Genomic DNA, 22,145 nt, shown 5'->3' with positions numbered 1-22,145 from the left:
TGCCAAGAGCCACACTTTACTGAACAGAAAACTGGAGCAATTTTGAATTGCAAGCATCCAAAATGTGACGGTTGCAATCAAATCTGGTCTAAAGCTGCTAAAACTGGCTTTAAGACATATTTTAATTTATGTATTTGCAGTGGATTCACATTGTGTCCAACAGAAGTAAAGGAAGTATTAATATGAAGCTAACAAAAGTTGCGCATACATACTGACACATATTTCACTCTATGAGCTTTCCATTTGAAACGATGAAGTACTTTGTGTGGAAATGTTTGATGAATAGGATGGATATATTCACTTTACCTGCGGTGTTAATTTACATAGCAGCTTGGCTATAGCTTGATCCAAGGATCACTTTGGATCACATTCTGCACATCGTCAACTTCCTTTATCACCAAAATACAGACTATATGCCCTGGAGCTCAGCAATCATAACACATTTTAATAGTGATTCCAAGATCAGGGTCTGGCTCTCCTATTACCTGTACTGAGCCATAATAGCAGTGTCTGGAACTGCCAAGTTGCAAACATTTCAAAAATGCTTTCTCTGCAGTGTACACTGAGAAACACCCAGACTTCAGTTCCGGAGAGTATAAAATTGTGAGAGGCAAAGAGACAGCCAGTATCTTTTTCGCCAGGTCAAAATTCTGATACTTGAAGGCATGCATTTAAGATGAGAGGGAGTAAACTCAAAGCAGTAGTGTGTGTGCTTTGTAAGTCAGAGTGGCAGGTGGTTGGAAAGCACTGCCAGGGGTGGTGATGCTGGTAGACACAGAGGTGTTTTAAGAGGCTTTTTGGATGGGCACGTACATAAATATGCAGAGACTGCAGGTCTGTGGGCCACATGCAGGTGGAAGAGATTAGATTAATTGGGCACTATTTGCTTATTTGGTTCAGCACAACTTATTTGACTGTTCAATGTCCTATCAAAAATCGAAATCATTCAAGTTTAGAAGGGAGTTTGATCTTAGCTTAACTTAACCAGGACTTTATATATTTGTGATGGTATGGTAGAAATGAAGTCTGACCACAGCAGAACTTGGACTTAGTTTAACCAGAAAATATAAACAGGAAAACAAAAGACACCAGGAAAGATAATATCTCCAAGTTACATCTCATTAGCTACACGTAACAATTAGCAGGAGTTTAAAAGTTTATCTCAGAAAAATATACATTTTGTCACCTCTTTGTCGGCGCTGATTTACTGAATGTATGATTAAAGTATCAAATGTAATTGTGTATAAATATGCAGCATTTAATAATAGATCATATAACTATGGCATTAATAAATTTAGCAACAATTAACTAAACTGGTATTAAGTCAAAGTAAATGAAATAACTGCATAATAAATTTCTCTTTATTATAGCATCTATTCCCTCACTGTATTTCCAAGTTAAACAGACCACAGCATTATTCTATTAAAGCAACATTAAGATCCAAAAATCTTTTATCTACAGATAGCAAGTGTCAGTGATACCATGTTAAATATTTTTAAATGAATCCATCTATATCTTGCATTCAGTCAGTGGGTACTTCTAATATACATCTATATTCAGGAAAGGCCACTGACATCCACTGGTCCCTGGTTTACTACAAATTTTAAGGGCTACTGGTGCCTTTGGAACTATGTGCATTTATGAATTAGTTAAAAAGATGCAAATATTAAAAGGAGCCGTTTGGGAGAAGAGGAGTGGGGGGTCTGAGGAATGTGACAAGGCCAAGACAAAATATGATATTGGGAGTTCGCAATGCCAGTACAAGTTTCCTACTTCATTGCTGTTATTGTGTATTATACAAGTTTGCCTAGTTGCCAGTATTGCCTGCAGCATTCTCCAAGCATACCACAGTAGAGAATCAAGGAGAAAGTGTTTTATAATATCGTAGGTTGTCCTTATGACTTTAAGAGAGCTCTATCACAAGAGAGGCTCATACTTAATATAGCAACATACAAGGAAGCACTCAAGAAGTTCCCCCAACATATGTGTAATGTCAAAGTACATTTGAAAACCAAAAGGTTATACCACTTATCTGACCAATGATTGCCAAGTGTATTCAATGTGTTTCGCAAAAGTTTTGTCTTCTACCACAGGATTAAAAAGAGCAGAAAACACAAAGTAGTACACAGTTTGATTTCAAAACGTTAATATATTTTCTATTTTATAGTGAACATATGCATCTGATTCGCATCACCCTCATTCTGAGTAACTATGATGCTCCCATTGTTTTTTTAAAGGGTGAATTTGTAAGATGCCTTTTAAAATAAATATTTTATAAAATAATAAAACTTCAAATAAATATTCTTTACACTAAACAATATGTTGAAAAATTAGAAAATAAAGACCAAATTTATGGTAACTGTACAATATACATGATGTCAATGATATCAAGAGTGACATAATGGTGAATTTTGTAAGGTAAAATATAGCCTAAACATAATGATCGACCAATTCACATTTGGCTGAATGTACAACATATTAGTATAATATTCTGTAAATCTGCCATTTATATGGCACAATTTTCACAGTCTTAATATTATTGTATATACAAAAATATAACAAATTAACTCTGGCAGCAAAAAAAAAAGAGCAATTTGCCAATTTACAAATTCTGCAAGAAGTATTCACATACAATACAGAAAAGACCAGGGAGTCTCATTGCATTACCCTTAGCTTATGTCACCTCAAATACAACGGATACTGCGTATCATCCTGTTTGATCTAACTGATTGGATTTTTTTTAATCCTCGTCTGCACTGGTTAAGCGAGATGGAGTAAATGGGGTCAACAATGTTGTCACTGCAAACCATAGAGGTCCCCCTAAGTTCCAGAGTTACTACACAGAAAAAAATAAGGTATGCTGAGTGGTCAACTAGAAGGTGAGCCCAAGAACAATGGGAGATACCTTTTTTTCTTTTAACAAAGAAGGATCATCTTTAATGGCTGCAGATTGTGTGGCTTACTCCTTTTAAGGCATACAGATAAACGATCCAACATTGTGCTCAATGCTGGCACTATAAATACATTTCTTCCACTCAAACTACCAAAGGTACAGAAGTGTGGAGGGCTAGCTCTGAAACAGTACCCTCTCCCTTGCAACTAGGAGGGCTTCTCAAGGTTCCGAGGAGGTAAGCTGGGAACCTTGCAACAAACAGTGTTTGAATTTTTGCAACGGCACCCAGGACGGTTAACCCTATCGTAGCACCCCTGGCACAACTTAAGGCAGCCCTTGGCAGGCAGGTAACACCACAGGCAGGGCATAAAGAGGGACATAAGGCCCATGGCTGACCACCGGACGCAGCAATGCGACTGGCTGCAGGAGCACGGATTATCTGCACAGTTGTCCTCTTCATCATAGTTTGAGCAGTGGTAAAAGACACACTTCACAAAGCAGACGCAGGTCCCATACTCCACCGTGTTCTGTGCCGAGCAGAGGCACCGCTTGTCGCAGAACCAACAGGAAGGTAGAGTCCTCGGACAAGTGCACTCCTCACACTTACATTTCCCACAATCTTCACACCGATAGATGTGCTTGCCAAATTCTTCTCTCCCCAGAGGTTTTAGTTCATCAGATTTAAATTCCGGTTTGGGTTGCACCCTGATTATCCGATCAGAGGCGTGGCCAGGTGGCAACGAGGAAGGAGGTCCCAGAAGCCTCTGGTCAGAAGATGTACTACTTGTACTTGTCCTTGTGCTGCTCCGGGAACCTGTACTCACAGTGCTAGTTGAACGAATTAAAGGCGCCCTCAATGAAGAATGCGCATGATGGTGTTGACTGCGGGTGTTAAGCCGTTGATGGTCTTGGTCGCTTGTTAATCCAGACATCCTATCATTTTTATGTTGCGAAGATGGTCGGTATACAGACTTGCTCCCAGGCCTTGGGGCAACAGTTGGTCCCTCCGTATACTCATTAGTGGCTCTTATGATTCGGATCTGATCGAGCGACAACACCTGAACCTGCTGCGGCTGAACACCCCTGGGATCAGGTTCCATGTGTTGCCTTCCACTGTCACGCAGCAACTGTAGCAGGGCTGGGGAACCACTGCCATTTTGAGTTCGCGTATCCATCTGTACAATGAGGAGTGATCACTTCAGCAGGCTTAGAACACATCTGAAGTCCTGTTAGAAAGAAGAGGAGAACCTCAGTATTTTATTGGAAAAAAAATAGGCAGTACTTTGTGTTAAAGCAACACAAAAAGAGATTTTAAAAAATTTTTGGGAACACCAAGGTTAACACAAGTGCTCGGTCTTTTCACCTTTGCATGCAACAAAACCCAACAATAAGTGAGGCATGTTCTAACATTGTTCATTTTCCCTTCAGCAATTTCATGATCCCATTTCCCTACCATCAACTACCACCCTCCCCCCATACACCCTTTCAAATAACAGCACATCGACTTACCAAGTCTATGTTTCTGAAAATTATTGACAGTCAGTACAGACAATGTATAAAAAATAGCCCAGATAAAGAGAACCAACACAAAAGCATTGTCTTCCAGCTCTAAAGGTTATTCCATTCTTTTTCAAAGTCTATAGATACTGTTGGAAGTTTCAATGACATTTAAATAATGGTATGCATTTGGGAATCAAGCATATTCATAGTAAGAACACAAGACAAACTTCAACTCAGATGAGGTGGCAATATGAAATTATAAGATACAAACAACAAAAACAAATTTTAAATGTTAATTGGTTCTTGTGCCTTGAAGACTTACAGATTTTCATTTTGATAGTTGGATGGGGAACCAGTAACAGATATGTCAATGGATGATCCTCAGTTTGCCAAAAACTTAGCTCTTCACTCGAAAAAAAAATGTCTAAAATGTTCTTCAGACTTAATGCAATTCCAGTGTGCAGAGTCTGGAACTCTACCAGAGCTAATTAAAAACACAACTCTTGAACAGGACCTTGAGAGTACCACAGCAAGCACAAAATACAGCACAATACTTCTGTCAGGAAGGGTGCAGTCTGGATGGGGAAGCACAATTGCCCAAAGAGAGTTGTAAAGACTTGCATCTTACCAATTACCAAATACAAGCAAACTACAGTGAGTTAATATTCATAAAAAAACGTAAATGTTCTCCTTACCTCCCTGGAATTTCTAAGGCGTTTGGTCTGTAGGGTTTCTTCCTGACAAAAATTTTGTTACTCCTTCACCTCTCTGCTAATGTAAGATACTATTCCACCCCCCCCCCCCCCAGGTGTATGCAATGGTTTGAAGTAAATGTTAACAGGAGGGGAGGGAGGGTAAAAAGGGGAGGAATGGCATGCAGGAAAACAGACTAGTATCTGACGAGGAAACTAGTGAAAAAAAGTATTTTTAAAGATCTACTAAATGAAACAATATGGAAAATTTGAAGGTAACTTGGGTACTAAATACAATACCAGAAAAACACAATTTCTGTTTAGTTTTGTTTCATGTTAATTTGTTAACGTGAATACTAATTAATTTGTTGCTGGTTATCATATCTATTTCATGTCACAGTAACCAATCAATGAACCATTATCTTTAACTTCAACTGAAAAGCAGAATCCTAAATTTTCAATGAAAGCAATTTCAATCATATCCATAATAAAAATGTGAGACACGCCTCAACACAAGACAAACTTCAACTCAGATCAAGTGGCAATATAAAACTATAAGAGGCAAACAACAAAAACATTTAAAACGTTAATTGGCTCTGTCAGAAGTACAGAGGAGTCGTCCAGGGCCACTGAAAATTATGTTCTCTAGTACTATAAAGCCACAATGCACACGTTGGGAAGGGACACAAGCCATATAGCCCAGAATCCTGCCTGCAGAGGAATACCTTCTGAAAGTTGTGGGTTCTCTGTTACAACTTTTGTATCATTATATTCAGCCAGGACTGGGAAAGAGTTGACAATTTAATAGTTACAGGACATATAACTTGGGTATAATCAATCTACCAACACATATTTAATCACAATTTGGCAAAATGCTCACTCTTAACATAACGCGTATTCTGGGCGAGGCTCTGTGCACGAGTGGAATACCACGAAAACAGGGTTTCCATGCAGCTGGAGAGCAGAGCTGACGGTAAATGGGATTACTATCTGCCTCTTGCGCCAACACAGTTCCAGAGACTCCAGACAAAAATTATGCAAGAAATCGAAATGACCTTCTTTTGGTTCAGTCTGACTTCCTTCCCTTGTCCTCTTCATAACAAATAACATCAAACACGTGGAAACTTTTGAGCAGCACCCGCTCCTTTTGCAAACATGCAACCGGATAAAGGGTTGGTGAATGGACGGGGAGGGGGGGGGGGGGGGTTTAGACGGAGCTACTACCAGCTCCAATCGCAGGTGAGACTTGGAACACGGTGTGGTGCACTCCCACTTACTCAGGTTAGAGAGCGAAGAGGATGGGGAGTGGGGTTTAAGCGCGGGGAGGAGGTGGAAAGGGGGGCAAAAGCTACTCTAAGGAGGGCCAAGAGGTGCAAAACGGTCCAGCAAGGGGAGGAACAGGGCGGAGGGAGCAAGGACGGGGCAAGGGCCGATGAAGTGGGGGGACAGAGAGAGCATGGTGGGCGTGAGGGAAGAGGGGACACCGAGGGGTCCGGGTGGACAAATAGAAGCGAATGATCTGTCCATGCTAAATTCGCGCTCTCAGTCCCAACACAGAACGGGGAATCGCAGGTCAAAACCGCTTCCTAAACCAGAGTTGTGTTTATTAACATTAAAGGAAAATACATCCGTGGTCTTTCCATGCATCATAATCGGCCCCTGTTTAAAATGCTGTGGGATCAACTGTTTGTGGCAATTGCGAACGCCTTAACTTCCCACTCCTCGCTGTTCACGCCGTCCCAACAAAATGTTATTTATTTTTTAAAGAAACCATAACCCATGGTGTAAACTCAGTTCCAATTGCCCATCCTGTCGAGATTTCCAGTGTGTTATACACACCCCCCCCCGTCTGTATCTCACACCAAGCAATCGCATAACTAAACTAAAATACAGGAAAATGCAACAATGTTTTCCAAATGAAGAGAGAGAGAAAAAAAATCTCTTCCTAACTTGTCCCGACTGTACGCCCCCTAAACCATCCAATACAATGGCGCGGAGCTGGATATTATACATTATATTACGTTTAGGAGTTTTAAATGTCGCCGAATGCTAACAGCATCAGCCTTCCAAGGTGCAACATGTTGCTGTGGGAGTATTCACGTTAGAGTTTCATCTTACTTTCGAAAACATCAATTTTTAAATCAAGTTTCCTGATCCAACAATTCCATTTCTCCAAGTGTCTCCGTTTCTTAATGAAATTCGCCCACTGACTTTTGAAGCTAACAAGAGCCCCCTCCAATCCTTCTTGGTCGCTTTATAAAAGTTTATCAGCTTCCTTAACAGTATTCCTTCCAGCCGAAGGCAATTTTCAAGTCTCTTTTTAAACTCACCGTGACCGCAGCGTAGCTCTCTCTCCCCTCACTCGATTGATGTGTGCAGTTCAGAGCCGATAGCTCCACCAAAAAACAGTTGCGCATCCAAATTCTGGCGGAGATCAGCCGGGGCTATCTGTTAAAGCATCCAGTGGAGAGGAGGGGGTTGTTGAGGGTCGTATGTATGGACGAGCTGGGTGGGGGAGAGGTTGGTAGTTGGGGAGGGAGGGGGTAGAGAATGCAAGGTATGGGACCTTGTGCGATCGACGATTACAGCAGCCGATCGATAGACAGTAGTCCGGGGGTTAAATTTCTTTTTCTCGGGAGGGGGGGGGAGAGACAGGTAGAAGTGAAGTTCGAAAAATCCTTCCTCTTTTTTTTCTGAATGAAGCCAGCAAGAAGCAGACACGAGGGCGGGCGCGCGCACATACGCAGCTATGGAAAAAAATTGTCAATGTAGGAACTTTGCAGAAGGAAATCGGGCGCTTGGTCTCATTCACAAGTGGACCTTCCCTTGCAAACGCTTGCAGTGCCGCTGCCCCTCCGCCTCCACAGACCTTCCGACAGATGTGAAGTTTGCAAAGTGCTTTAAAGAAGCAGATCTGCTCGAGTTGCTATTAAGTTTTCCAGTGGTAGCTGATGGGTAAATGGCGTCATCTGCATGGGATCGAATAGAGCATTTGTTGTCCCAGAGGATATATTGCATCCGGTCTCTGCTGATTGGCTCTCGGCTCAAATTCATTAGAGTGAGAGAAACGGGGGGGGGGAAGAGAAGAGGACGAGAGGGGAGAATATTCACTACGTGCGAGGAAAGAGAGTCCCGCACCGCTTCAGCATGCTGTACAGAGCGAATCTTTTTACACTGCAATGCACAGATTTGCCTGCTGGTTTTAAAAACTGCCACAATAGTTAAGTTGATGTTTTCTATACTTGAAAATATCAAAGCGAATATTATCTGAATATAAAGAAAATTCTTTAGAATACAAGCCAAATACAAATTTTAATATAAACACAGAAGACATTTCCAGTGGCCAGCCATGAATTGTTAACCCTTTGTTGTGTGTGCAACTTCGAGTTATTGCCTGTTCACACCAAAGCTCAACACGGCCATAAAATGGGCAACATTTGTGAAAGTTGATTAAAACTAAATTATTCAAGTGGATGGACTAAAAGTAAGACGGCAGTGTATACAAGTTTTGTACTTTAAGGTGCATGATTACTTGTAAAAGTAGCCAACAGCTGCCTGTGTTTTCTAACTTTCCTAAAACAAAATGAACTGCGAGAGGAGACAGGGAGAGAGGAAGAGTGTTCATGAGATGGGCAACGACAAAGAGAGGTAGAAGAAAATGGGTTTTAGAAAGGATGGAAGTCAGCAAAAAAAGTAGTTATGGGGAAACTTTCCAATGGGCTCTGATATTAATTGGAACTATTGAACTATTGCAGAGTGACTAATACAATGCCCCTTAACAATGGTGTTGAGTGGAAATAATTAGTAATAAAGAGTCACACTTTGGATTCAGGTAGGGATATAGACTAGAGTCATTCTGGAAAGGGTCCCCCACATAAAGGGAAGTTAGACCACAGTGGTATAGTTCAAGGAAGAAGATTGGATGGAGTTGTTTGGACTGAAGGAAGCAGGGTGGTGGGTAGTGATGAGGGAACCAATGAGGAGCCGGTGCGGTTGAAACCAGAGACAGGTGCAGTTAGGAACAAATAAACATGGCATTGATCTTTGCTTATCCATAGCTAACAGAACTCAGCATATGAAGGACCTGATGTCAGCCAAGTATAACATTTTGATCAAAGAATGGCAATAGTGGGCCGTTTGGCACACAGAGTTTATGCCAGCAATGGTCTTGACCACAATTGCCTGCACCCACCTCACCCATCCAACACACTTTCATCTTGCATGCTTGGGCCATAAACCCCAACCCATTACCCAATGGGTAGAGTACTCCAGACCCACACCCCACACCTCCCCCCCAACATCAGATACCAAGATGTCATCTCATTCCCTCCTCACAGGACAGGGAGGAATAAGGGAGATGAGGTCAATACCGGATCAGTAGTGATAGTACTGAGTGGTAGTGCAGGCTCAAGTGGGCAAAGGACCGACTCCTGCTCCTTGTTTTCAGAGACATAGAGCATGGAAACAAAGCCTTTCAAGCCAATGAGACTGTGCCATCCGTTTACACCCATGTGACTGAATAATCTACTACCCCCTACATTCTTGGCACATTGGAGGAAACCAGAGCACCTACCTATGCAGTCAAGGGGAGAATGTACTAACTTCTTACAGACAGTGATGGGAATTGAACCCAGGTGCAGGCACTGTAAATACGTTACACCGACAGCCACACTAATGTGCCACCTTTAAATTCTTATTGTCTATATTTTCCATTCCATTTCCCTCTTTCTTCAGAATACTTTTCATCTAACCTCCAACACATTTCGTCCAGGTGCTCATGCAATACTACTTACATCCTCTTTCATTTTTCCTTTAGACTGATCTACTTCTAATATATTTCACAATTACCACATGTCCTCCTCTTCAGCCACTGACTTACACTAACTAGCATGATGGCATAACAGTTAGCACGGCACTTTATGGTACGGCAACTCGGGTTCATTTCCCACCGCTTTCTGTAAGGAGAAAGATGTTCTCCCTCCGACTGTGCGGGTTTCCTCCGTGTGCTCCGGTTTCCTCCCACAGTCCAAAATTATCCCATGATTCAGCTAGGATTAAATCAGGGGTTTCTAGGCAGCACGGCTCAAACTGCCGGAAGGGTTTAGTCCACGGTGTAGCGCAATAAATAATGGTAAGTAAAATGCTGATCCCGTTTTATTTGTCCTGTATCCTCATCAAATTCCCTCAGATTCAACCACATTTGAACATGCCAAGGGAAATTTACAGTGGCCAGATAACTGAGCGAGTCATATGTTTTGGGATGTGAAAAGGAAAGTGAACAGCCCACTGGAAACGCACACAGTTACATAAAGTGCACACAAACTCCACACTGAGGACAGTACCAGGAGTCAGGACTGAATATTGATCACTGGAATGGGAAGGCAGCACCCCTACTACTTGTTACTTACCTGGTTCCTCCTCCGACTCCCTATATCCTTCAATGTGAGCCACTGTTTAACCTTACTTCATGTAAAGGTCAGATTGACACCGGTTACCATTGGCAGCGTTCTGTGGGCTGCAGACTCTGGTTGAATACCTCAGTTGAGTGGTGTTTCATTGATTCTGCTATAGTTATTAATCTATAGATTTGATAAGTATGGCCACAAAAAATGAATCTGAGGGTTGTATATCATGACATATATGTACTTTGATAATAAATTTACTTTGAACATTAAAAAAAATCTTGACTTTACAGGCTACAGTGCTATTAGGAATTGAGTGATGTATTTAGTCGACAGCTGTTACTGCCATGTTACTTGCTATGCTCAGTATAGAAAAATAGATACAAATGTAATTTCTATAGTCTTTACATTAAAAGTAATAGCAAAAAATATTGAAGTAATCCTTCCCTTGTAGGGTTTAACGGGCAATTGCACTGCACGGCAGCACAGAACCATGTAGAACAGATACATAAGGTTGAGGTCAGCTGTGGTTTAGTTAGAAGCATTTTTATAGGTGTTGCATTAAGGTTCTCCCCAGAGACTTGAACTTAAAAATCAAAACTGACACTTCACTGCACTATTGGAGAGCGCAGCTATGTTGGAGATGTGAGTTAAGAGCTGGTGTGAATTTGAAACCGCCTCTCCTTTCTCAGGTGGATATGAAAGATCCCATTGTGTGATTTCAATTCAGGACAGTGTGATTTTCCCTAGCCCATATTTATCTCTCAGATAACATTCTCTAATAAAGTACCTGGACATTATTATATTATTGTTGTACAAACTGACTGACTTGTTTCTTACGTACCTTCACAGACTCTACTTTATAAACACTTCCTTAGCTCCTAAGAACCTTACAATGTTCTGAAAGGAATGTGAAAGATATAAAGTAAATCCTCCTTTTCTCTGTTCAATTTCTGCTCTTTTATTAACTAAAAATACAGCTGGCTTCAATGCGCCTGGGTTGCTCTGAGTTATAGGGCACATTCCCACTTGTGATTACATTCAAAGGCTTCTTACTGTAGAGTGTGCAAGTTTGTTGGGGACATGTTCAAACTCAACTGTGTTGTTCTTTGTACTGAAATATCTTGTGAGCACTACTATTGAGGTTCGCACATTCAAGAAGTCCCCTCAGGCAACATACTGGAGGCTTGTTAGTACCAACAAACTGCACTCCAGCATGATTCAACATCTTCCCAGAGAAAGGTGATGAGAACTAAATAAAAGCTGGCTGGAACCCTAACTAACTGGTGATGAAGAAACAATCATAATTTAAATTATGTTCTGTGGATTCTGACAGAAGTCACGTTTCCTTTTTATGGATTAAGTAATCAGAGCCATAATTAAATTATTAATAAGCATGTCAAGCTATTTTTCATATAATTGAGCATTAATTGCACTTACTAAATGAATAGAGTTACTTTCTACAAACTGGAACTGTTATTTTAATTAGGGGTTTGTGAGAAATATTTATCAGTTGTTAGCTCCACTTTTTTCCCCAGGATTTCAGTCTTTACTGTTAACAATTTGACAAATCCAATTTCCATCAGTCAGGATTTGTACACTGTTAAACAACACTGATTAATATTGTTTCTGAAAAGTGGCATTACTATTATATCATATACTGCACCTTTAAGGAAACAAATTTAGTGATATTGCTTGTTGTAGTAAGAACAAAGTCACTGGAGAGATGCAGCTGGTAGATATGAAATAGTCTTCTATTTGACAAAAATGAAACACTCTCTGATGGAAGAGGCCTGCTTAACCCAAAATTGCAGGACATTTTATATGCTAAAGATCAAAGGACAATTATATATTTACAATGCATCTAACATGCTTCCTTTGAATTACATATAACTTTCCCACATACTTCTTCACAACTATACTCCAGGCACCCAAAATAAACATTAATCAACACTGTCTGCTATTTTCAATTAACTGCAGCGCTAGGAAACTATTGTCCAGAGCTGCATTTTAACTTTAACCTACAGCCCACATTCAGGTTCATAGATTGGTTGATGAAGTTAATATTTTGCTATACACCTTAAGACCAAAATATACCTTAACAGTTCTCTCAGAGTTTATCTTAATTGGGGAAATATTGTTCTCAAGAAGCCTAATATTATAAATAACAAGGATATTAAGGGCAGCATATCTAGTTCAAAATGTAACAATGGTAGAGGAATTATTAACATAAATTCTAGTATATGTAAGAAAGCTTTATAGTAAAAGAAATCCATATATTAAGTTAGATTGTTAAAAGACATTAATACGTTAAGCAACGTGGGAAAGAGGAGAGGAGATAAATAACTTCACTCGGTGCTAATCATAGCCATGTGTTTTCATCTGTCATAAGTGAGACTCTCTTGTAGAGACATTTGTAATTGTACTATCAAATATCATCTTATTTAATGGAAGGAATGATTAACTGCAATCATCTGAACTATAGCTTGTTTTGGAATTGCTTTGTTATTGAAAACAAATAATTGTTGATATGACTATAGACAATGCTGTAAATATCGTTCAATAAAGTGTAAGAATAAAATTTAAAGAATTTAACTTTTGGAATTTTTCATTGAGATCCACTTCTGGCGCTGGCTGGCTGGCTGATCGCTTCCAACGTTTTCTATTTCGATTTCATGTTTCTAACATCTGCTGTATGTGCTTTCTGATTGCTGTCACCTGTCACCAAGTCAAGCCTATTCTATGCGGATTCAAGTGACTAACAATCCTCTGACTGGACAATTATCACACTTCGCTCCCTGAGTTAGCAGGCTGTCAGTAAGATATATTCGCAGCATTAATGTAGGAATACTGTGCTCTCTTTATTTACATTACTTGCATGACATACATCATGGCATAGCAGTTAGCACGATGCTGTTACGCTTCAGGGTGTTCCAGAGTTCAATTCCAGTGCCATTCTGTACTCCGTCCCTGTGGAATGTGTGAGTCTACACAGGGTGCTTGAGCTTCTTCCCACTGTCCAAAGACGGATCGGGTAGGTTAAGTGGTCATTGTAAATGTTCGCTGATTAAGGTAGGGTTAATCGGGGTTGTGGGTTTGCTGGAGCATCGTGGCTCAAAGGGTTCGATGGGCCTATCTGCACTGAGTTGCTAAGAAAAAAATAATAAATATCCAAATCAATTGTTGTTTTAAACTTAAAACATTTTTTTCTTGAATTATGCCCATCAGATTTTGCATTTGGGCGTTTTCCTTATCACAATGAAATAATTTCCTTTTACTTTGCCTAGTTCATCAAAAGATGCATTTGCATTCAAAGGCATCTTTAGATCAGGATTCAGTATTTTGAATAATTCCACATTTAGGCCCAATAGAAGACTGGTTATTTATTCCAGTCAGAAACTCTGCTAAATATATTTATATCTTTTAAAAACTTGGGCTGGAATATAACACATGTGCATTCACTGGATATCACAAAAATCTGCAGACTTTAAAATAGCTCCTGTTTTTGGGCAACAAAGAGCGAATGTAAAAAAATAGTTGATTTTAAATCATTAATATCAAAAAGAGTTATTGCATTTGGGTAACCGTGTATTTCCTCTGCTTGCTTCTGTTGCACTATTAGTGTGTCCACAAGTGGATTCAAATGTTCTGTTTTGTGATTAATTACATGAGGTGAGATTTGAATGACTTTTCCAACATTTACTGTGTTAATTGTGAGAGGAAGGAAATGCAGAAACAACAACTTCCATTTTCAAAGCAAAGCATTTCACTGGAACATTATCAAATAAAAAATTATCATAAATACTGATATTTGAGCAGATTGTTCATTATTTGGACAACAGCAGGAAAATTGTGGTAAAGAACTGGAAAGATTTAAGGAAGGACTTCCAGACTCTGGACCAGTGATGGAGGAACTGAATGCAGAAATCTTCCAAGTATCAGGATTTCTCTAGTACAAGTACTTCGAAGAGTTAAAGAACTAGAGGAGATTGCAGAGATAGGGTGAAGTGGGACTATGAAAATATTTGAAGACAATGATGAGAATTTTAAAATCACTAATGCCTAACTGAGGGAGATGTATACAATGAAGTGCAGGAGTAATGGGTGAACTGAGTGTTATGAGTTAGGGTGAGGGCAGTTGAGAAGTTTACAGAACGTGCAACAAGGGAGGCCAGCATTGAGTGCATTGGAACTGTTATTTCCAGAGATAGAACAATGTGGATGAGGGCTTCAGCGGTGAATAAGCTGTGGTAGGTTTTGAGCTAGATAATAAGGGAGAGTGCAGAGCACACACCCACAAGCAGGATATTCAACTGAACTTTATTGATAATGCTGCTTGTACAGTATGTGAACTCCTCCCATGTGGGAGCTGCTAACCAAGTGGAATAGGATTAAGTCATTAATCACCACAACAGTCGGGATGACATTTGGAGGTCTGAGCCAGTACAGAAAAGTGGTCTGAAAATCACCTTCGCACTAAGTGTGAATCAAGGCCGAAGAAAGTCTGGTTCATTTTCAGATGGTTGTTAGGAGAAGAGATGGGGTTAGCTACTAAGGGCTGATGGGTCCAAAGAGAATGGTTTCAATCTTCCTAAAATTTTCTGCACATCAGTAACGGAAATCTGGTAAGCAGTATTTGACCAAATATATCATCAAAGAGACTCAATAATACCAAAATCAATGGGAATCAAAGGGAAAGCATGGCACTGGCTGAACCATACTTTGCACAAAAGAGAATGATCATGGTTAATGAATGGTAATCATCTCAGTCATAGAGCATCACTACAGTGGTGCTCCCAGCCCCATGATCTACATGACCTTCCTTTCATCACATTATCAGAATTGGAGATATTTGTTAATAATTGCACAGTGATCGATTCATTTTTCTGTTAGTCAGCAAAGGAAACAGCCAATTTTTGTAGTCAGTAAGATCTGGATAACATTCTGATGGGGTTGATAGGTGGCAAATAGCACATGTACCGCACCAGGTGACACTCATTGAAGAAGTCTATCAAGAGATAGTCCATGCATCTCCCTGTATCATTCAAAGGTGTTACATTTTCTGAGCCCTCCTGCGTGCATGTAGAGTCACCATTGGCCAGAACCCAGTCTGGATCATCCATATATATAGTGTGAATGCAAGAGTATGTTAGAGAGTGGGGATTCTTTGCTGAGCAAAGTGCTTAGTGGATTCCTAGTGACTTTTCACAATCTGTAAGACATGTGAGGAGTTTAGTGGAGTATTCTGTGTTTGCATGGAAGACAGCAACCTCAACAGGACTCAAGAAACTTATCTCTATTCTGGAGAATGTGAATAATTTAATTAACACCTGATTTCTAAATCTCATGAATCACCCCCTTCAACATTCATGTGCACAAATGCTAACACTGACTTCTTCCCTTTAGACCAGGAGTTTGCAACCTTTTTTATGTGGTGGACCAATGTCATTAAGCAAGGGTGTCCAGTATTCCCAAGTTGGGAACCACTGCTTTAGACAGTGCCTCAAGGCTGTGAATGGTTTACCCTCAGTCAGGTTTTGAATGTTATGGGATATCTAATGAATCCAAAGTAGAAACCACAGGTATTCATACATTGGTGAGGGGGTTGTGGGAAAGCAGGTGGTAGGCAGGTGGTTGGTTTGTGAGATAATTCCTTCCTTCTGAGCAGAACTTATGTGTCTAGATTTATATCCTCGGGGTTCTCAATACTATCCCAAATCCATTTTCAACCTTAAGCAGGTAAGAGCCAGAAGTCAGTGAGAAATTGCATTTCTTCAAGGAAATTTTGAGCATATTCTTTAATCTTTCCTGCTGTCTGCTTGTGGATCTCTTCCCAAGGTTAAACTGGGAAAATACCTTGCACAAAATACATTGCAGTTGTTTACATGGCCTATTTTGTGTTATCCCCAAAAGGCAGTTAGCAAAAGACCCACCACCCCCAAGGCAAGCATCCTCCTAAACTGGAAGTATTTAGTCATATCTTCATTGTTGGTGGATGTAATCTGGGATCTCCCTACCCAACAGCGTTGTGATAGCAGCTTCACCAGAGGGATTGCAGAGGTTAGTAAGGTGACTCACAAACAGTTTCACAAGGACTTTGACAGAGACCCATTTTTTTTCCATGTGCTGCACTTATTGTGGGAATTCCATAAAACTCTTGCTGCCCATTACAGATTTGGGACATCCTTTGGAATGCTAGGAGTGAACCATTTGCCATACAAAACTCAGTCTATGGTATTTAGATGGCTGGTCTATCCATTTTGTGATTCATCAATAGGAAGAGATGCTTTTTACAATATGGATTATGTGACAACCTAGATCAGCCTACATGTGATATATTGAATAAAAGAGTGCATGAGTAGTAAAGGCTATGTGTGTGGATTAAGAGTAGAAAAAATCCAGTATTTGAAACACTTTGCGGCCAAAGGACCCTCATATTTTTCATATTCCTTTCATTGATCATTGCAGTCTAGTTGGACAAATAATAAACAGAAGATGAGACTATTAAATTGCAGATGTTTTCATTGGGATCTGATTCTAGTCGGTACCTTGGCAGGCTCCACAGTGAACTGGTAAATACTATTTGTCATGATTGTCTTTTGGGTGGCAGTTTCCTAGAAGGCCCTTAAGAAGCTTCATTGTGAGATGGCAATAAAGCATGGACTACCATCAGTTGCAAACTGATCTCACAAAGATGCTTTATACAGGGATAGGGTCCCTCAATCTCACTGTAAAAATATACATTTCTTAAAATTAAGAATGTAAAATATGTTAGATTAGTATGTTGTCACCTACAGTCCAATGCAGATTGTTCTGTTTATATACATAATATCAACATGACACCACATCATTTGTTAAATTTTACATGCATTCTGTCCAAACATTTTCCGTCCAGTCAGTGTGCATTGTTGACAAATGCTTACATTGTGTGGCCTTTCACATCGATCATTGTGGAGGCTGAACCAATCTTCAGTGCATCAGCGTGAGGTCCTGGATATAAGAACATCCAGTCACAGACAGCATTTCACAGATAGCTTTGAGCAGTATACAACCCTGAGATTCATCTTCCCCACAGACAGCTGCAAAACAAAGTAAAAACATGGAACCTGTTAAAAAAAAACCATCAAACATACCCCCTCATGTATAAAAATATTGAAGGGAGAGAGCGAGACCATTTTAACACAGGGAACTTCCTTCAGGACCAGCAAGTGCAAGGCAGAGAGTGACCGCCATACGCAGACATAGTAACATTGAACTGGACATAAATAGTTAACACTTTTGTCATGAATGTTGGAACTTCTTTGTATAAATCAGTTTTTAAAAAAATCTAAAACACTGAAGAAGGAGAACCCTGAGGATATTTTCATCCATCGATAACTATAAGCCAACTATAAATCAACAGTTAAAGGACTAGCTAATGGATTCACTGTTTAATCCAATATAATGTCAGTATAACTACCATGGATTTCTGCATCACTTCCACCTAACTTAATACTGGCACGTAGGAGTATCTTCCCTTGCTTTGTATTTAACATAGAAACATAGAAAATAGGTGCAGGAGTAGGCCATTTGGCCCTTCGAGCCTGCACCGCCATTCAGTATGATCATGGCTGATCATCCAACCCAGAACCCTGTACCTATTTTCTCTCCATACCCCCTGATCCCTTTAGTCACAAGGGCCATATCTAACTTCCTCTTAAATATAGCCAATGAACCAGCCTCAACTGTTTCCTGTGGCAGAGAATTCCACAGATTCACCACTCTCTGTGTGAAGAAGTTTTTCTTCATCTCGGTCCTAAAAGGCTTCCCCTTTATCCTTAAACTGTGACCCCTCGTTCTGGACTTCCCCAACATCGGAAACAATCTTCCTGCATCTAGCCTGTCCAATCCCTGTAGAATTTTATACGTTTCAATAAGATCCCCCCTCAATCTTCTAAAGTAGAATTATACACTTATACATTATACATTTATACATTAGGATAAACTTAGAAATATATGAGTTTGATTAAGTCAGCTATTGTGTAGCTTTTATTGTTCAAAATTTGATAATCTTTTTAAAAAAGTTATCAAATTGATAAAAAGAATCAATGGATTGTCAGATTATCTTATAAGGTATCTTTAGAAAACTTTAGACATACTATATGTAATCACAGAAAGCAATAGGGTTGGAAGATTGACAGGTTGATCAGATACAATGGAAAGCATTTTACACTGGCTATTAGTTTAAAACTGGGGAAATTGGATTGACCACCGATTGTGCTCATCTCTTGCACTGTGTGTATAGAGTGGAATTAAAGGTACAGAGGTTCAAAGATTTTTTATATCCGAGGATGTATACCATATACAACTTGAAATTCTTACTCTTCATAGATATCCACAAAATGGTAACCCCATGGAATGAGTGATAGGAACATCGAAGTCCCCCCTCCCTTCCCCTCACACAAGCAGCAGCAAAAGCACCCACCCTCCGTCCCTCTCCACTAGCGCCAGTGGAAGCACCACCAACCCCCCAACCTATTAGATCTATTAGGATGTACTTTGCGTTATTTCTCAAAGAAAAACTTATCCCTAAAGAATTGTGAAAGATGAGCATTTTTGTATCATAAAATATTCACACCTATATTGCCCTAGAAGTTTATTTCAAATTCATTTCATTTCTCAGAACTCATCATATTTTGGACTGTGGGCTGAAAATTCTATTGCAACCCTTGCAGATGAAATTAAAGTTGGAATTACAGCAAACTAGTAGGAAAAATGTAAATTAAAAGTTTTCTACGTCTTATTACTTCAGCATTTCTAAGGAGCTTTCAATTAAACTGAAATGTAGACATCCTCACCTCCAGTCTTATGATGGAAGGGAAGTGACTGATGATGTGGCCTTGCACTTTGCCCTGCAGAATTCAGAAATTATACCTTGACTAACTTCCAATGATCACTGTTATCTTTGTTTTGTAAGATGTGACTCAGCTTGTTTTCTCCTTTATACCCATTGATTACAGTTCCAACCAGAGCAACTTACCTCCTCACTTGGCCACGTGCTATCCCTAGAATTCAGCACTTTAGTTCCTCTTTGGACCAAATTGTGATGAGACCTGGAATTGAGGCAGCCTTGAGAAACCCAGACTAACTAACAGTGAGCAGGTTACTGGTGAAGTAGTACTGCTTAATAGCACCTTTGAGATGTTTTTCCATCACTTTGCAGATATGATTGAAAGTCATCTCTTTGGATCGAAATTGACCTGCAATACCACAGCAATTTTCTGCTCTGTCAGCTTGATGTCATTTGTGTGGAATTAGAAAATATTGGCTAGTGTTGTGGCTAGTCCTAGAGCACTAAGCATCAGTATTACAGTTGGGGCTGTAATACTGAAGATCCCAGCGACTGTGTTGTATCCTGTGATCTTTACTAACTTGTGATATTACATGCAATTAATCGAATTCAAAGGTCAAAGCTCAAAGTAAATTATCGAAGTATGTATATGTCACCAATTACAATTCTGAGACTCATTTTCTTGCAGGCAATCACAGGAACAAAGAAGTACAATAGAATCAATGAAAAACTACACACAAAGACTGAGAAATAGCCAAACAGTGCAACAAATAACACTGAGAACATGAGTGGTAGCGTTTTTGCAAGTGAGCTCATAGGTTGTGGAATCAGTTCAGTGTTGAGGTGAGTGAAATTATCCACACTGGTTTAGGAGCCTGATAATTGAAAGGTATATTCCTGGTAGGTTTCTCAGCAGGAAGAAAAGGAGTATTAATACTTGGCTTTTCTGGCTGACCGTGTTTGTGACTGTTTTTGCCTTGCTTTTGACACTTACGTGCTGCATTCCACCATTGTTCAAGTTGCAAATATTGTTGAGTTTCTCCTCCTGTTAATTGTCCAACTGTCCACCATCTTTTTGAACTTCAATCTTACCCGCTGATTGTAAGATTGCTTCCTACTGTCTAGTGTACAATGGGTTTGTTTTTTAGCATATGTGGAAGATTCTTTGAAGAGCTGCAACATCCTTCACACCTGTGGCCCATGTGCCACATCCTCTGATGGGTTTTTCCTGCTAACGGCCAGGCTATATAGAGTTTCTGTGATGGATATTATAGTGGAGACACTGTTGGCAGTATGACACGATTCTATGAGTACAGCTATGTTAGGCCACTGATTGACTGTTTCATAGAACAGTACAGCACAGGAACAGGCCCTTGGCCCAAAACGTCTATGCCAAGTATGACACCAGCTGAAACTAATCTTATTTGCCTGCACATGAACCATATCCTTACTTCATGTTCATGTGTCTGTCTAAATGCTTCAAATGCCACGATCATGTCTACTTCCATCTGTACCCCTGATAGCAGTACCTACCCCTCTCTGTGTAAAAACTTGCCCCACTCATCTCCCTTAAAGTTCCTCTTCTCGCCTTAGACCTGTGCTCTCTAGTATTTGACATTTCTATTTTGGGAAGGCGATTCCGACTAGCTGTTATATCTGTGCCAGTCTACAAATTTCTGTCAGCTCTCCCTTCAGCCTTTGATGCACCAGAGTAAACAAATTAAGTCAACCCAACCTCTCCCTATAACTAATACTCTTTAATCCAGGCAGCATCCTTGTGATGGTCCTCCCATAACAGCATGTGGGGAGAACTTCTCAAGATGAACCTGACTGAAAACAGTTTAATGAATCTGAATCCAGTGATGAAGTCCATCAGTGGACAACATGGGAGCTTTTGAAATATGAATGGCCTGTGAAGACATTTCAGAGAAGTGTTATGTGTAATCACAATGAATGGTCTACACTCTAGAATCACAAATAGGCCAGGGGGAATAAGGGCCATAGATATCCTTTTCTGAAGACTGTTACTGAATCAAAGCAGATTTTACAGCAGTCTGATAGTTCCTAATCCAGTGTTACTCAGATGAGATTTTTTTTCAGTTCTGGCCACTGGCGTTTAGGGCAGCAATAAAGGTCCTCCATCTCTGGTGGTGTTCAGTGCTTCCTTCATCATGTTGGTAGCTTCCTCTTGGTTGTCACTAATGTCTGTCATGCATGTGCTGAGTAGAGACCCAGGAATACTGTTGCACAAAGATGTTGACGGATTCTTCATTGCTGTTTCCATAACAGTTTTGTTTTACCAGTCAGTGTTATTAGCCCTGAGCTGAACCCCAGAACCTGGAAGACTGGTGGACCACTCTTAGTCTGGCCTCTCCCCTTTGACCTGTTTGGCATGGGGTGACTCTCTCAAGAGCCAAAGCATAAATCCCTGACTCCAGCCAGCATAGCTCTCCAGGTCATTGATGCATACAAGCCTCCAAACCCAATGTCAAGGTTGTGGTCCTCTTGGAGGATTGGTAACTATGATAATCATAATATCTTAAGGAACAGAAAGAACATGCAACATTTGTTTTGCCGGCTAGTTGAATGACTTATTCACTAATAGGCATAAAGATGCATAAATTATAATAAAAAAAATTTTCACGGAAGTATTTACTTCTAGGAATTTTTCAGTGCTGGAAAGTGACATTAAACTGGTAGTGCATGAAAGACCTGCAATTTTTATCGTTTCAAACAAATTGTAATGCATCACCCGCAATAAAATTTACTTTATATTGTCCTGATGAAGGGCCTCCACCCAAAACATTTACTGTTTACTCTTTTTCTGC

The 22,145-nt window shown here is 40.0% G+C and overlaps 1 protein-coding gene across 4 annotated transcripts; it reads right to left on the bottom strand.

Moving 5' to 3' along the window:
• Nucleotides 1–1,156: 1,156 nt before the first annotated feature.
• On the bottom strand, nucleotides 1,157–8,068 carry spry2 (sprouty RTK signaling antagonist 2). Of its 4 annotated transcripts, none has more exons than XM_059970385.1 (2): nucleotides 5,966–6,092; nucleotides 1,157–4,119 (listed from the first exon to the last, which is right to left on the bottom strand). In XM_059970385.1, the coding sequence occupies exon 2, from the start codon at nucleotides 4,066–4,068 to the stop codon at nucleotides 3,100–3,102; it is 969 nt and encodes a 322-aa protein (XP_059826368.1). In that variant the 5' UTR covers nucleotides 4,069–4,119; nucleotides 5,966–6,092; the 3' UTR covers nucleotides 1,157–3,099. The 4 variants fall into 4 exon arrangements, with proteins under 4 accessions (XP_059826368.1, XP_059826367.1, XP_059826366.1 ...); XM_059970384.1 differs by lacking the exon at nucleotides 5,966–6,092 and adding an exon at nucleotides 6,141–6,235 and having other exon boundaries at nucleotides 1,158–4,119; XM_059970383.1 differs by lacking the exon at nucleotides 5,966–6,092 and adding an exon at nucleotides 5,089–5,203 and having other exon boundaries at nucleotides 1,158–4,119.
• Between the last annotated feature and the right edge of the window lie 14,077 nt (nucleotides 8,069–22,145).

Source organism: Hypanus sabinus, chromosome 5 (genome assembly GCF_030144855.1).
Source record: "Hypanus sabinus isolate sHypSab1 chromosome 5, sHypSab1.hap1, whole genome shotgun sequence".
In the NCBI taxonomy this organism is placed as follows: domain Eukaryota; kingdom Metazoa; phylum Chordata; class Chondrichthyes; order Myliobatiformes; family Dasyatidae; genus Hypanus; species Hypanus sabinus.
Note: the sequence above shows the minus strand (reverse complement) of the source record. Positions and strands in the feature narration are given on the sequence as shown.